Source organism: Stegostoma tigrinum, chromosome 13 (genome assembly GCF_030684315.1).
Source record: "Stegostoma tigrinum isolate sSteTig4 chromosome 13, sSteTig4.hap1, whole genome shotgun sequence".
Taxonomy (NCBI): Eukaryota; Metazoa; Chordata; class Chondrichthyes; order Orectolobiformes; family Stegostomatidae; genus Stegostoma; species Stegostoma tigrinum.
Genome location: NC_081366.1, coordinates 68,312,729 through 68,330,482, shown reverse-complemented (window position 1 = coordinate 68,330,482; position 17,754 = coordinate 68,312,729). Strand labels below are relative to the sequence as shown.

Below are 17,754 nucleotides of genomic sequence, written 5' to 3'. Positions count from 1 at the left end.
TTTTTGATCACAGTACAGATATTTAATTTGTTTTTGTTTAGTAATGCATAGGACGACAGATTATGAACTGCCTGCTGCCAATAGGTTGACAGAATGTTCGCAAATGCCATTTTGGATCAATGAACTCCTTTTTGCCATCATCTTAAAATTCCTGTTGAAACCAACACTGGAAGAATTCTGCCTGAGTTAGGTCTCTATTTTGTGTTTAATTTTATAGTACTTGGTATGACTATAGGTAGGACTTCTGGTATAGAATAATTCTGCATTAATCATCTCCAGTACTCACTGACAGTTGAGATCGTAATTTTACAGGTTTACAGCATTTAGAAGCTGCTTCTGTTTTAATGTGGCTCCATTAATATTGCAGTTGACAGCCAGTAACACATTTGGAATAATTGTAACGTGAGCAGATGGCCCATGAGCTATGTTGGCTGTATGTCTTGTTTGCACCTCTTGAATACTTCAATTAACAATTTTAAAATGGCTCATGGAGGTGCCAATTCAGATTTTTCTTTGTAAAATGTTGACAACTGAGGAAATAAAAACACAATTACTTCTTTTAAAATCTTGCATGACAAGTAACACCATTTTGGTACATGGTGAATTACATCCATGGGCTGCCATTGGACACTGAATTCGTCAAAAAAATTTTTATGGCTTTTCTATTTTACTAAAATCTAAAAGTATTATCGTCTGTACAAAACTGCAGGTCAGTCAAAGCCTGTCAGACTAAAGCTATATAGGCAGACGTAGGATATTTGGTCCGTTGAGTCTGCTCTGAAATGAGATCACAGCTGCTCTGATCATCCTCAGCTTCACTTTCTTGCCTTAGCCCAATAACCTTTGATCCCATTACCTGTTAAACGTCTGTCTGAGCTTTGAATACACTTAACACAGCCTCTGCAATGAAGAATTCCACAAATTCACTGCCTGTGAAAAGAAATAGTTTCTTATCCCTTTTACATAGGGGAGGTGCTATTATCGCTAGACTATTAATCCAGAAATTCAGCTCATGTTCTGGGAATACAGGTTCAAGTTTCACCGTACAGATGGTGGAATTTGAATAAAAAGAAGCCTGGAATTAAAAATCTACTGATGATCATGGAAGTGTTGTCCAAAATACAGATCTGGGTTCACTAATGTCCCTCAGGGAACAAAATCTGCCGTCCTCACCTGGTCAGGCCTGCATGTCACTCCAGACCCACAGCAATATGGTTGACTCTCAGCTGCCCCCTGAAATGGCCTAGCAAACCATTCACTTAGCCCTGTCCCTACAAGTGAAACTAGATGGATCACTTGGCATTGACCTAAGCACTGGAAAAGACAATAGCAGAAATAATCCTGTCGACCCTGCAGAATCCTCCTCAATAAAATCCAGGGTTCATGCCAAAATTGGGAGAGTTGTCTCACACACAAGGCAAGCAACAGCAAGACATTAGTTGTACTCACAGAATCATACCTTACAGGCTATGTTCCAGACATCACCACCATCTCTGGCTATGTCCTGTGTTACCATCAGGACAGACCCAGCAGAAGTAGTGGCACAGTAGTCTACTGTTGGGAGGGAGTTGCCCTGGAGCCCTCAACATGAACTGTGGACCCCATGAAGTCTCATGGCTTCAGGTTAAAGATAGGCAAGGAAACTTCCTGCTGATTACCTTCTTCCCTTGGCTGATGAATTGATACTCCTCCATGTTGAACAACACCTAGCGGAAGCAGTGAGGATGGCAAGGGCACAAGATGAAATTTGGGTTCAGTGTTCACCAACCAGAGTGGCTCGGCAGCAGTACTACTGATTTGAGCTAATCGTGTCCTGAAAGACACAGGTGCTAGACTCTGTTTCTAGGAAGCGGTGAGGGCACTGACAGGAGGGAAAAATGAACTTAGACCTCATCCTCGCCAATCTGATGACTGCAGATACATCTGTCCACAACAGTATCAGTAAGAGTGACCACTGCACAGTCCTTGTGGAGACAAATTCCTGCCTTCACATTGAGAATAACTTCCATTGTGTTGTGTGACATATCACCGAGATAAATGGGACAGACTTCATATCTATCCAGCAACTCAAGACCAGGCATTCATAAGGTGCTATGGGACAGCAACAGCAGCAGAATTGTACTCCAGCACAATCTGTAACCTCATGGCCCGACATACCCCCCCATCAACCATTACCATCAAGCTAGGGGATCAACCGTGATTCAGTGAAGAGTGCAGGGGGCGTGCCGGGAGCAGCACCAGTCATACCTGAAAACAGGGTGTCAACCTGGTGAAGCAACCAGATTTGACTACTTGCATATCAAACAGCATAAGTAGCAGGTAATAGACAAAGATAAGCAACCCCACAGCCAATGGATCAGATCCAAGTTCTGTAGTGTTGCTGCATCCAGTCGTGAATGGTGATGAATAATTAAACAACCACAGGAGTCTTCACAAGTGTCTCCGTCCTCAATGATTGAAGACCCCGGCACATCAGTGCAAGAGACAAGCCTGAAGTGCTTGCAGCAGTCTTCAGCCAGCAGTGCCGAGTCGGTAATCCATCTTGATCTCTAGTGGCCCCCACCATGTATTTACCAGTCTTCAGCCATTTCGATTCACTCCACGTGATATCAAGAAACAGTTGGAGAAACTGGGTGCTGCTAAGTGACTGGTCCTGACAAAATTCCAGCAATAGTACTGAAGACATGTGCTCCAGAACTTGCAGCTCACCTGACCAAGTCATTCCAGGATAGTTAGGACACTGGCATATGCCTGACAAAGTGAAAAATTCCCCAGGCATAACCTCTCCATTAAAAAAAACAAATCAAATCTGACCCCAGCCAATGGAAGACTTATCATCAATAGTGCTGTAAAGTAGCATCTGCTCAGTGGCGCACAGTTTGGGTTCTGCCACGGCAGCTCAGCTTTTGACGTCATTACAGCCATGATTCAAACATGGACACGAACTGAATTCCAGAGGTGAGGTGAGAGTGATCGTCCTTGACATCAAGGCTGCAGTTGAGTGGGTATTGGCAACAACAAACAATGGCAAAATGGAATCGATGGATATTGGGGAAAACTCCTCACAGTTTGGAGTTATATGTAGTATGCGGAAAGATAGTTTTGGTTGTTGGTCAGTCATTTCATCCCCAGCATATTTCTGCAGGAGTTCCTTGCATTAGTGTCCTCGGCCTAACCAACTTCAGCTGCTTCCTCAGTGATATTTCATCCATCATAAGGCCAAAACTGGGAATGTTTGCTGATTATTGCACAATATTCAGCAAAGTTCATGACTCCTCAGAAACTGAAGCAGGCCGTGCTCAAATGCAACAAAAATCAAACAACATCCAGGCTTGGGGACTGCGTTGTGGAACACCTACACTCAGTTTGCAACAAACATCTCCACCTCCCAGTTGCAAACCATTTCAACTCACAGCACCCCCCCCCCCCATTCCTTGGACAACATGCCCATCCTGGGCATCGTGCATTGCCACAATGACGCCACCCAAAAGATGCAGGAACAGCATCTCATATTTTGCTTGGGAACCCCACAGCCCAAGGCTGCCAATGTGGACTTCACAAGCTTCAAAATCTCCCCTCCCCCAACCACATGCCAAAATCAGCCTCCCGTCTCCTACCCAGCAACCTCATCCCACCTCCTTGACCTGACTGTCCTCCCGGACCGACCTATCGCCTCCCTCACTCCCCACCTACATTCACCTTCACTGGCTCTAACCCTGCCTCTTTGACCTGTCTGTCTCCTTTCCACCTATCTTCTCCTTCATCCATCTTCTATCCACCTCCCCCTGTTTCCCATTTTATTTCAGCATCCCCTTCCCCATTTCTGAAGGAGGGTCCCAACTCAACGCCAAGCTTTCCTGCTCCTCTGATGCTGCTTGGCTTGCTGTGTTCATCCAGCTTCACACCGTGTTATCTCTAATATCCAGGCTTGGGTTGATGAGTGGCAAGTAACATTCATGCCACACAAATGCAAAGCTGTAACCATCTCCAGTAGGGAAGAATCTAATCACTGCCTCTTGACATTTAATGGTGTCAGCATCACTGAATACCTCCCCACTATTAATATCCCGGGAGTTATCATTGACTAGAAACTCAACTGGACCTACTACATCAACACAGTGGTTATAAGAGTAGGTAGGGCTAGGAATATTGCATTGAATAATTAACTTCTTGATTCCTCAAAGCCTGCTCACTATCTACAAGTCAGGAGTGAGAGAATACTCCTTACTTCCTTGGATGGATGCAGCCCCAATAACACTCAAGAAGCTTGGCATCATCATAACAAAGCAGTCTGCTTGATTGGCAAGACATTCATGACCATCCATTCCCTCTACCATTGAAGATTAATAGCAACAGCATGTGGTACCTGCAAGATGCACTACAGAAATTGGTTGATGATCCTTAGGTAGCAACCTCCAATCCCATAACCACTTCCATCTAGAAGGACGAGGGAAGCAGATACATGAGAACGCCACTACCTTCATGTTCCCCTCCAAGCCATTCACCATCCTTCGCCATCCCTGGGTCAAAATCCTGAGTTCTCTCCCTCATGGCATTGTGGGTCTACCTACACCAGATGGATCGCTGCAGTTCAAGAAGGCAGCTCACCACTATCTTGTCAAGGCAAACAAGGGACAGGTAATACATGCTGGCCAGCCAGCCATGTCCACATCCAGCAAATAAAATTTTAAATGATCAACAGCTTATTTTGAGACTCTGTGCTCTAAACCTAGACTGTCCTGCTAGAGGAATCAACATCTCCGTGTCTATCCTGTCAAATCCCATAAGAATCTTACATGTTTCAATAAGGTCTCCTCTGATTTATCTAAATTCTAATGAACTCGTTTCGCTAGTACTCTAAGAACCTCCGCGCAATGCAGAAAGAACTTGCACATATGTGTCACTTATGCTCCCCAGACTCTCCCAGAACCATTTTACAGCAAAAGATAGAGGTTTTTTCCTGCATAATCTAGGGTCCATATCTGCACATTAAGCGCCCTGAAAATCTGTCTCGTTGTTGGTTGAGTTGTTAAATATTCGCCAGGACACTGGGGAGGACACCTTTGCTCATTGTCAGTAAGTGAGATCTTTTACATCCGCCCAGAGGAGAAAAGCAATCTTCATTTTGGCATCTCACATGGTAGATATCACTTCCTAGGATAGCTGCTGCTGTATCAGCCTATCACTCTTTGTGTCATAGAGCAGTGAGAATGCTGATTATTAGTTTAGTCTGATGAGTGCTGCTCATGGAGGATTTGCTGCACACTGGGTGGAGAGAGCTCTTACCAGAACTTGAGAAAAGCACAATCAGGTTAATTTCTTGGTTCTTGGTCAAGTCAGTGACTGGTTTGGTGTCTAAATGCCTTTTGTGGCATCTCAAATTCTGCAAGAATGAATGATTTATATGAAATGCAAATGATTTGAAAATCCTGCCATTTTCAGATAGGATCTTTTAAAAACAATTGACACTGTTGCTGTATCAAGCTGCCAGCAAGGATTCTAGCAATACTAAAATGTCACAAACTTCCACAGAACATTTTCAACTGCTGAATAGTTGTTGGAATCACTCACGTTAGAGGAGTAACGGCGTTAGAAAATAATTTGGTTATATGGGATTCCTGGGAAAGGTGGTAGAATGCCCCATAGAAATCATGTTTTAAACATTTAAATGCTTTACTTTCTTAGTTGGACATTTCCTCGTGTGTCTATTTCTCTGTAATGGAAATGGGTTTTTGAACGTTTCAGTAAGCAACACTTTGAACATTGTCCCATGGAATTTCTTGAATTAATTAAGCTTTGGTGCTCCTGATGTGGTGAAGCCATGCTCTGCAGGAATATTATCAAGGGCTCCATTTCAATGTAATAGGGACAATGACTGAAGATTTGTTTGAAGAAGTAGTTTTAAGCACTGTCTCCAAAGGAGAGCGGAAGATAGGTTTCAGGAAGACATTCTAGAGCTTAGGACCTTGCTAGCTCAAGGTATTGATGAGCAGTGAAACTTCAAGTACAGGAGTCTGAAGGAACGCCAGAAATTGAGGAGATTTGTTGTTGCCTTCCTGATGAGATAATCACGGATCTTGGTTGTGGAACAAGGACATCTTTTAGAAAGAGTTCAAGACTCATTGTTGCTGACTGTGCGCTTTTAACTTGTCTGGGACTCTTATTTTTCTCCCATGTCCTTACCTGAAATTCTGAGAGTGGCTGTGCGGATATTTATTATGAACTAGTACCTTTACATTGAATTTGCTTACCATAACTGCTAATCAGTGATCCAGACTTGAGGACGCCAAGAGCTTGTTTGAGAATATCCCATCTGAATATCACATGCCTTTGCATCGTACATTGAAATGCATGCATTTATTTCAGACGATGTTGATTTTGTTCAAGAATGAGTCTGTGCTAATTTTATAAACCCTAATATAAATCTCATTGATAGCTGGAGTCTTTGTTCATTGGCATTTATCCTCTTCCTGACATTTGAAAATCAATGAGGGCATATGATATATCTAACTCTCAAATACAGTGTTTGACATTTGCATTTGACCCATGGATTCCATACTGTTACCTAGATATGGAAAGTGAAGAGACAGTACACTCCTAGGAAGCAAGGCAGTACTTTGGGTGACATCTTTTGTTACATCTGAGGAACAGAGCCAATGAATTACGAGGGTTGTATGCTTTTTGGTTGGTTCTTCCATGCAGATGGTGTACTGTAAGTGCTTGTTATCAAAAGCCACCTGCAGCTAGTTTACACCTCCGAAACATTCTTGAAATTTAGCCTTAAGTTGTAGACTGTTGCAGCGCAGAAAGACTCTTGTGTCAGAGCTAGTTATCAGCAGTTATTACTCTAATCCCAAATTCTGACACTCAGCCTGTAGCCATTTATGTTATGATGTTTGCAGTACAGATCTAAATTATTTGGAAATAACTTCAGTTCCTGTCTCCATTGCCTTTTAGGTAGTGATTTGCAGACACCCTCTGAATTATTTTTCCCCCAAATTTCCTCTCAACCTCCTGCTCACTACAAAATTGTGACCCCAATTATTGATCCCTCTGCTAAGGGAAAAAGTTATTTCCTATCTGCCCAATCCATGCCCTTCAGAACTTGGTAAGCCAAAAAGTCAGCCTTCCTGCTCCTCTGATGCTGCTTGGTCTGCTGTGTTCATCCAGCTCTACACCTTGTTATCCCCCTTGTCCTTCCCTGCTGTTATGCTGGGATTGTTTTCCTATCTCGTCTCATCTCTGAGCTGAATCGCTCCAGCCATGCGCCGTCCTGGTGAATCCCCTCTGCACCCTGTCTCATGTAGTTACATCCTTTATGTAGTGTGGCAACCAGAACTGCAGACTACCACAGTTTAATAAATATTTTACAAAGATCATAACCTCCTTGTTGTTGCATTCAATGCCTTGACTAATAAAGGCAAATATCCTACACATCACCTTTACTATCCAGTCCACATGCTGCTCTGCAGCCTTCTATGGACATACACACCAAGATCCCTCCGATCTTCAGTGCTCCCTATGGTCCTGCCATTCTTTGTGTACTCCCCTGCCTTGCGGTCCTCCGTAAGTGCACCACTTTGATCCTGTTCTTATATTTAGATACACATAAATTTTGTCCAGTTGTTTGTGCGAGAAAATGTGCCCTGTCTCTGCTTTGAAAACAGATTAAATGTGTTCTCATTGCTGCCTTAGAAACAAGTGTTTTCATCATTATTTATTTGCTTCAGTTCAAGTTGGATACATTCAAGTTAGTTGATTTATTTTCCAGAGACCACCTTTCATGCCGCCTCCTATGACCAATATGCCGCCACCACCTGGAATGATATTTCCACCAGGGATGCCTCCAGTTTCTGCTCCAACAGCACCTGGGTTACCGAACAATGAAGAGATTTGGGTAGAGAACAAAACTCCAGAAGGAAAAGTAAGTTCTTGGAGAATTCAGGGTCAGTGCTTTTGAAAGGTGAAACAGTTTTTAAATTTGACCTTTTAGAGTATGTAAAATTAAGATTATTTTAATGGCCTGTCCATTAAATATCTCTTTCTAGAGATGTATTAATGACTTGAATGTGGAAAGTGAATGTCATATAGCCAAGTTTTTGTATGACATAAATCAATGGGAAGGCAAGTGGCAAGGATGCAAGTGTCTTCAGAAAAGTATTGACTGCTTGAGTAAATGGGCAAAAACTTAATTGATGGAATGTAATGTGGAAAAATGTGATGTTATGCTTTTTTTTTCCTGAGTGGCTGGCAGTAACAAGTCAGGTACCACTGGTAACGGGACCAGCACCCCAGCTGTTCACAGAATATGTTTATGATTTAAATCGGGGAATTAAATCTAATACATCAAAATTTACTAATGATGCAGAATTGGTTGGAAAGATGAAGTATGATTCAGTTATACAGCATGTAAATAAACCTTTCAGTCCAACCGGTCCACACTGACCATGTTTCCAAACTAAAGTAGTCCCACCTGCCTGCACTTGGCTGACATCCCTCCCAGTCTTTGCTATTCGTGAACTTTGACAACATTTAAAAGATTGGGATCTTTACCTGCATCCACACTTTGGTTGTTCTTATCACACACAAACCACTCTGTTTCAAAAAAAAACTTGCCCTTCATGTTCTTTTCGAATCTTTTTCATCTCACTTTAAAAACATGCCCCAAAGTTTTGAACTCCCCCACACTGGGGAAAAGACCTTTGTCATTTACCTTATCTATGTCACTTATGATTTTATAAACTTCAACAAGGTCATCCCTCAACTTCCTATGCTCCAGTGAAAAAAATCCCAGCCTTTCCAGTCTACTTTTTATGTCCCAAATACTCCATTCCTGACAATATCCTGAGGTGGCACGGTGGGTCAGTGGTTAACACTGCAGCCTCACAGCACCAGGGACCCGGGTTCGATTCCAACCTCATGCGACTGTCTGTGTGGCGTTTGCACATTCTCCCAATGTCTGCGTGGGTTTCCTCCAGGTGCTCCGGTTTCCTCCCACAGTCCAAAGATGTGCAGGCTGCGTGGATCGGCCATGCCAAATTGCCCGTAGTGATCAGGGGTTTGTGGGTTTTAGGGGGATGGGTTGGAGTGGGATACTTCAAGGGGCGATGTAGACTTGTTGGGCCAACGGGCCTGTTTCCACACTGTAGGGAATCTAATCTAAAAATCTTTTCTGAACCTTGTCCAGTTTAATAATATCCTTCCTTTAGCAGTGCGACCAGAACTGCACACTACTCCAGAAGATCCAATGCCCTGTAGAACCTCAACACATCGTCTGAACTCATATACTCAGGAGGTCTAGCGATGAAGGCAAGCTTGTTAAAAGCCGCCTTAACCACCCTGCCTACCTGTTACTCAAATTTCAAAGAACTGTATACCTGAACCCCTAGGTCTCTGTTCCTGTAACACTAGCCAAGGCCCTACCATTAACTGTATAAGTCCTGTCCTTGTTTGAATTACCCAAATGCAATACCTCACATTTATCGAAATTAAATGCCATCTGCCACTCCTCAGTCCATTGACCCAATTGATCAAGATCTCTTTGTAATTTCAGATAACTTTCTTCACTCTCCCCTGACCACCAATTTTCATGTCATCTGCTAGCTTACTAACTATGCTTCCGATATTCTCATCCAAAATGTGCTAAAAATAATGGACTAAAGTACCAATCCTTGTGAAATGCCACTGGACACAGGCTTCCAGTCCAGAAATCAACCTTTCATGACCATCCTATCATGAAGCCTTTGTATCCATTTGGCAAGCTTACTCTGAACCTCATGTGATCTAAGCCATTAGTGTATGGAACTGGAGGAACACTGCAGGTCAGGCAGCACCAAAGGAGCAGGAGAGTTGATGACGTTTCGAGTGAAGGGTCCTGACACAAAATGTTAACTCTCCTGCTCCTCCCATACTTGATCTGTGTTCCTCCAGCTCCATACTGTGTTCACTTTGACTCCAGCATCTGCAGATCTTGCTTCACCAAAGTCCAAATAAACAACGCCTACAGCTCTGCCTTAATCTTTCCAGTGACTTCATTAAAAAACTCAGATGAATTTGAGTGAATGATTATGTTGCAGTTTGACTTAGACAGGCCGAGTGAGCGGGCAATTGCGTGGCAGATAAAGAATAATATGGAAAAATGTGAGGTTATCCACATTGGCTGCAGATTCAGAATGCACATTCTTTGGCAGTGAATTGAGGTAGGGAGTGCTCTTGTGCAACAGCCACAAGAATGTAACACAGATGCAACAGACAATGAAGGCGGCATACTGTATGTTGACCTTTGTAGCAAGAGGATTTGAATAGAGGAATGAGGATGCCTTGCTGCAATCATACATGGCATTGGTGAGGCTTGAGGAGTATTGTGTCTAGTTTTGGTCTCCTTAGAAGGAAGGACGCCCTTGCTGTAGCGGGGGTGCAGTGAAGGTGTACAAAATTCATTCCTTGGCTAACACTGCTGATGTATGAGGAGTGATCAAGTCAGTTACTATTGTATTCGCTGAGTTTATAACGGCAAGGTAGGGATGTCATAAAACGTAGAAAATTCTAAGTGGATGAGACAGGTTAGATACAGAAACAAGGTTCTTAATGGTGGGCAAGTCCAGAACCAGGGGTCATTGTTCAATGATAAAGGGTAAACCTTTGAGGATTGAGTTGAGAAATCTTTGTTCAGAGAGTGGGGACCTATGGCATTCACTACCACAGAAATGATGCCAAAATAGTGTTTACAGCAAAGGTGGTAGACATAGGTCTTGTGGTCATAGGGATCAAGGGATATGATGGGAGGGTTGGATTAGGGTATTGAGCACGTATCCTACAAAGAAGCAGGCGTAGCTTGGGGCCATGCGAGTGTTTGTGGCCACCCCCTTAATCTGTTGGAAGTCGGTGGAGTTAAAGGTGAAGTTGTTCAAGGTAAAGACAAGGTATTTTAAGCAGATAAGGGTGTTGTTGGAGGGGGATCAGGTTGGGCCAGTGGGAGTGGAAGAAACGGAAGGCTTTTAGACTATCTGTGTGGGGAATGCAAGTGTACAGGGATTGGATGTCCATAATGAGGTTGAGGTTTTGGGGGCCAGGGAACTGGATGTCTTGGAGGAGGTGGGGGGCACGGCGGGTGTCCTGAACATATGTGAGGAGTTCTTGTACCAGGATGGGCAGAAAACAGTCAAGATAGGAGGTGAGTTTAGTGGGGCTGGGCAGGAGCAGGCAGAGACAATGTGTCGGCTGGGGTAGTCAGGTTTGTGTATTTTGGGATGGAGATGGGCAGTGTCGGGTTGGGGAACGATAAGTTTGAAGGCTATGGTTAGGTGGTCACCTGACATGGAACAGTCCCTTTTCTGCTGTTACACTGGCATTAGCCCCCACCGCTTCCTCTGCTATATGAACATCCTAGATGTCCTCCTGTTTCAAAGACTGTAAATTTCCCCATCTGGTGATCCAAAATGCTCTCAACCGTGTCTGTTGCATTTCCTGCACTTCTGTTTGTTCATTCCCCGCGCCCCCAACAAAAATAAAGAGAGCATTCCCCTTGACCTCACGTATCACCCCTATGTTCTATGTAAAACTTCATATCCAGCGTATCATTTTCTGCCACTTTGCCACCTACAATCTGACCCCACAACCAGAGAGATATTTCCCTTCCCACTCTCAGCTGCCTTTGATAGGGACCACTCTCTCTGCGACTCCCATGTCCACTCTGCACTCCCCACTTTCCCCACTTAGCCCACCACAACCCGGCACCTTTCCCTGCAACTGCAGGAAGTGCTACACTTGCCCCTTAAACCCCCCCGCCCCCCTCACCCTCATTCAAGGCCCTCATAAACTTTTCATATCAGACAGGGGTTCACCTGTCCATGTGTCAGCTTGGCCTACTCTATCTGCTGCTCCCGAATGGGTCTTCTGTACATCAGTGAGACCAAGCATAGACTTGGAGACTATCTCGTAGAGCATCTGTGCTCTGTATGTGACAAATGGCAACACCTTCTCGCCACCAACCTTGTTAACTCCCTCTCCCACTCCGTGTCCATCTTGTCACTGTGACACTGGAGGAGGGCCACCACCCACAAACTGGAAGAGCAACACCTCATACTGCCTCGGGAGCCTCAAGCCTGATGGTCTAAACATGGAATTTATAAGTTTTAAGATCTCCCCAACCCTGACCTCATCCCATGTCCGACCCTGCCTCTCATTCTCACCTACTTAACCTGACACAATCGGTCCGTCTTCTCTCCCACCTATCCACCCCACTCATCCCACTGACCAATCCCCACCACTCCCTACCTGCATTCACCTATCACCATTCCATTGACTTTCCCCACCTCCAGCCCTGCTCTCTCTATTTATTTCCCAACTCCCTTCCCCCTCCCCGCTTCTGAAGAAGAGTTCCGACCCGACATGTCAACTTTTCTGCTCCTCTACTACCTGGTCTGCTGTGTCCTCCAGCTCCATACTCTGTTGTCTTTGATGTAGCTTACCACTTTTTCGAGGGAAGCATTACTAATAAGGATTGAATTTTAGGATCTCAACTGAGGAGAGTGCAGGCATCATGCATGAATCCCTAGTTCTCCAACGAGAGCTGAACTCGTCATTGCTATCTGCTGAACATATTCAACTCAACAGTGTTTATGATCTTTAATCCATTTTCTGCAGTGCATTGCAAGAATTTTAGATGTTGATGAAACATAGTGCTTTCAGATTGGCAATTGAAATAAAAGCTGTTCATTTCATTGGTTACTGAGTTACATTGTACTCGTTGATGTTCCCAAAGGCCCCATGTTGATATCAGAGGTGGCCTATTCTTTGGCAGCAAATCTGTAAGATGTTAAAAATTAATGAAAGAGACTTCAGCATTTTTCTCAAGGTTGTGTATAAATAGGTGGGAAGGTAAATAGTAAGAATGATCGAAAAGCTCTGAAAAAGGATATAGACAGTTGAAATAAGTAGGCAAACTCTTGACAGATGGAATATGATCTGGGAAAATGATAGGTAATGTATTTGGATAGAAAAAAATAGGAGTTGAAGCATACATGTTCAGCAGGTGATGGGGAGGGTAAATGGAATGTTGGCTGCTCTTTCAGCAGGAATGATTTATGTAATTAGGGAGGTTTTGTTAAAACTACAAGGCATCAGTTGGACCACAGCTGGAATCCTGTGAATGGTTTTGGGCTCATATTTTGGTGTTGGATATTCTGAGGCAGATCAGAGAAGATTCACTTTGTTGATACCAGTTAGGAAGGGAGTGTCTGAAGAGAGGTTTAGTGGATGAGGTCTATATTTGCTAAAATACAGAAGAATAAGTTTCTTGGGAGCTTTGACGGTGTGGATGTGGATATTTTCACTTGTGGGAGAATCTGGCACCAAAGGGCATAATCTCAAAATAAAGGGAAGTCCATTTGAGACAGATGTGAAGGAATTCCTTCCAAGAGTAATGCATATGTAAATTATTTACTTTTGAGGTTCTGTAGAGCATGGGTCATTTTGTATATTTACGGCTGAGATAGATTTTGAATTGTCAAGCAATTGAAAGTTTTGGCAAAAGAGCAGGAAAATGGAGTTGAGATGATTTGATTAGCCATGGTCTCATTGAATGGTGAAATGGGATTGATGGGCTGAATGGCCTACATATGTGCTTATATCTGATGATCTCAATGTCTTAAGCAAGTCCCTGATGATGTGCCCAACCTTAGTTAATCTGATCATACTGAAATTGCCTTTGAATTAATGTCTGCACTCGCAGGAGTACAAAGTTCTTTTTGATGTATTATTACATGTGAATCTGCTATTGTGCTTCTGACAATAGAGGTGCCATCAAGTGTCGAGGTAATAGTGGTACAGGATTTAACTGTGACGTTTTGTGTGAAGTCTGTACAATTAAGTGAGGACAGCATGGGAGAATTGAGTCAAAATTTTGAACTCAGATGATGGGAGCAGAAATTTTCAGGTACGCAGTTGAAAGCATGAATAATAATATTTGGAGTTTATTCTGTTTTTATTCAGTTTTTCCGTACTTTTGACTACATCTGAACTAGATTGCTTTCATGTATTGTGACTATTAGTTGTCATTTTACCTTCTGTTTTCTTTGATTAAAAATTCATATTTGTGGCATGCAATGAACCAAGCTTACCAAACAAACCTGCATATGATGAAATTTCACTTCTCCCATTTTTACTTTTCACCCAAGTCAGATCCAGCATATAAACCATGAATTCATAGGCAAATGTAAGTTCATATCACAATTTAAATTTTCTTGCAAATGGTTTATTCAGTAAACTTTCATAACCAAATGTATCTGCATGCAGTTCACTCTGCACAAATGTAACACCATGTACAGTTTGAACCTTGCCAGCTTAATTGATTTAACTTTGGCAGATGCATTTCCTAGCTTCTGTATCTTTACTTCCTCTTTGTCACTGCTTCAAAGTCAAAAATCTGCAGGTGACATGTATCATTTCTTCAAGAAAATTGCTATTGTTCCCTACACCATTTTTCAGATATGATCAAAAACGATTACACATGCACAGTTCTTTTAAATGAACTGCAGAATTTCCCTGCTGTACTACTTCATCAAAGACTAACAAATTTGTTACCATGTACAGTTATATCATCCAATATATTTATGTACCCATCCATATAGGAAGTATTAGGTCCAAGACAGATGTGTTGATCAGGAAAATTTCAAATCCTTAATTAAAATCTAACGAGTGACTTGTATCTTCAGAGTTAGTTTTGAATAAATTGTTAATCATCTACCATTGTACAAGGTATAAAGTCATAAATCCAAAGAGGAACAACTTTAAGATTTAAGTACTTTTTAGCTGCAGAGACTGCATCATTTTTTACAGACGCTCCCTATGAAACTGCCACAGACTGAAGAATTTTGATGGTTAACGAGACCAACTTTATGGTGCAGGCATGAGAAGCACTAAAAATCGCAGTGTGTGTGAGGTTTGAATGACAGGAATACAGACATTGAGAAATGTTATAATGATGGAAATTGTCGTGGTCGGGAGGATAAGGTCGTGGAGTGTGTTGAGAAAGACGACGAGAATTTTAAAATAAAAAGTGTCATTGGTAAGAGGCAAGGTGATGTGAGAAGGATGATGTGTGTTCAGAGGCCCAGTTCCTGAAGATGTATCTGATTTAAAAACAATTGGAGAAGTCTACTTTTTGACCAAGTAAGACAATCTGATGTCTGAACCAGTGTATTCTGTGGTTCTGAATGCCCCTAGCTGAAGTGAATTTTTCCCCGATTTATATTGTTGCCATTTCTTTCTTTCTGTGTGGTTGTGGGACATTAGCAACCTACTTCTCCTGAGGGAAAAGTGGTGGCTCTGTTCCTTAAAATCCTGTAGTTTTGTGATTGCATGGCAATAATTTCAGGATTTTGATTCAGTAACAACAAAGGAATGGTATCCAACAGATGCAGTATAACGCTCTTTTATCCAAAGCCTCGAGGCAACAGGACTGAATATTCCTGTTACATGACAGTAATTACTTCAGTACCAAAGTAACCACCAGTGCATGGACAGACCAGGCTGAGGATATCAGTTTGCCAGTAGCTCTGAAGAAATGTCCTTCAATATTGGTGATCTCTTTGATTCAGCCTGCACAGTGATTACCTGAGCAGTACTGTCCTTTCTCTTTGGAGTTGCCACACTGCTGTCAGGTTGTCTTTGCGTGAATGCAGTCGCTTTGCCACCTAGTTGGGGAATTCACAATAAAAACAGTTGTTGATTTGTGAGTTCCAGACAGTTACATGGCAGCCACTCAGGGATTGAATTTTGAGTTGTGGATGCACAAATCGATCAGAATATTTAATCCTGGACAGCGTCAAATCCTTCATTGTGCTAAGACTCTATCCATGCATATGTTTTCTGTTGTACCCCTGACTTGCTCCGTGTTGATATAGCGACACTTGGCGGGACAAAAAGTAGCCTGCTTCTTGGGCTGTCAGTTATTTTCCCTGTTGACCAAGCTAAGCTGTGATTGTTCTAATCAAGTTTTTGATGGCCGGTGAACCTTAAATGTAGGGAAATTCTGCTCTGATGTTACTGTTTTATCCAAAGGGAAAAAGGTCATTTTCTTGAAACACCAATGCAAAGGCTGTTTTCTGTTTGTCATTCCAAGCCTTGGTGTTACCTAAATTATTCTGTAGATTAGCGTTGACTGTCCAGTGAGTTGAGAGCTTAATGCTGGAATCATTGGAGGTGGATGGGTGCACAGTCACAACATTTGAAAGACAGTTAGATAAGTACATGAACAGGAAAGGCTTGGATGGATATTGTCCTGGAGCATGCAACTGGGGCAAGTTTTAGTTCAGATTATGCTCTGGATAGACGAGTTGGACCTGAGGGTCTGTGTCTGTGCTGTGTGACTGACTCTTAGCACCTGTAGTCCGCTCGTCACCTAACCAAGGCATTGTGTTGACGCAGCAGTTTTTAAGAAAAGGTTGAACACAGGATGCTGCCCTGAGGGCTTCCTGTTGAGCTCCTGGTTTGGCTGATAACTATGGCTGTCTGCCATTCATCAAGTGCAATTGTAACTCAGTGTGGGTGTCCCTCTTTGTCTTTATTGACCTCCATTTTGACAGGGAAAACTGTATTAAACCTCAAAATTCATGGGGGGGATTTTTTAAAATTAATCTTTGTTACACTGTGCTGTTGTTTGGCATTTCATAAAGAGAAGCTCTTCTTTCTTTCTTAGGTATATTATTACAATGCTCGGACCCGAGAGTCTGCTTGGTCAAAGCCAGAGGGTGTAAAGATAATCCAGCAATCTGAACTGACACCGGTCATGGCCTCACAAGTGATCACTACGACATCAACACCTATTGGCAGCACAACCGCCCCATCAGTCTCAACACCAGCTTCATCTATTCAGACAACCACACCAGCCTCTTCTAGTACACCTGCGTCAGTTGTTACGGTTTCAACAGCAGGTGCAGGTCAGTAATGCTGAAACGTACAGTTAAGATAAATTATGAGCAGTCAGGAAAGGATCCCAAGCGTTAAGTTTATCAGGGCTTTAGACTGTTCATTAAATATACACTTGTTTTAGTAAATGCATTTATTTAGTTGTATTGTCAATTACATTGCTGCATTTTCTGCAGGGATTGTCCGTTTAATGCTCTGAGGACCAAATATCTTAACAATGGGTCAGTATGCGTGTTTGATCTGGAAAATCCATCTTTGATAAAAATGAGAATTTTTTAATAGAGTGCTGCTTGCATGGTCAGCAATCCTACAATTAGAGTTGAGCAATAAAGGACATGGAGTCATGGTAATTACAACATTAGGCCATATGACGTTCCTCCTTCCACTGTAACCTCTGGTACCCTAGCTAATATCGAGCTCTCAACCATTAGCCCAGAAGCAAATTAATCAGTCATTTTTGGGGCCTTTGCATAAGTTGGTAAACACATGTATTATATTTCAAGACTGATAATAAATCAAAAAATTGTCATTGATGTAAAGCACTTTGGAATAACCTGATGTCATACAAGGTGATATGTGAATCCAGTCTTTGCCCAGTTAAGGTTTGCCACCTATAAGCTAATTCAAAACTTTACACTCACGAAACTTCTGTCTTTACAGTACGTTGGCATTTGTTATGGAAAACTTGGTGATACCTGTGGAAAAGTTTGAAAGCAAATTGATTCTTCAGGCAAATTGAGGTTAGAGGCCAGAATTATTCCTGGGGTATCTTGTAGCTCAATCCCCAATTTGAATTTGGCTAATTTGTTATTAAGAATTTAGATT

General features: G+C 42.5%; 1 protein-coding gene across 4 annotated transcripts in view; it reads left to right on the top strand.

Annotated features, from left to right (window-relative positions):
- tcerg1b (transcription elongation regulator 1b (CA150)) overlaps positions 1-17,754 on the top strand; it is a 109,573-nt gene that overhangs the window by 25,699 nt on the left and 66,120 nt on the right. For all 4 annotated transcript variants that reach the window (XM_048543035.2, XM_048543032.2, XM_048543031.2 and 1 more), the window contains exons 3-4: positions 7,772-7,924; positions 16,700-16,940. In XM_048543035.2, coding sequence (XP_048398992.1) covers positions 7,772-7,924; positions 16,700-16,940 — 394 coding nt within the window. The remainder of the gene's footprint in view (positions 1-7,771; positions 7,925-16,699; positions 16,941-17,754) is intronic.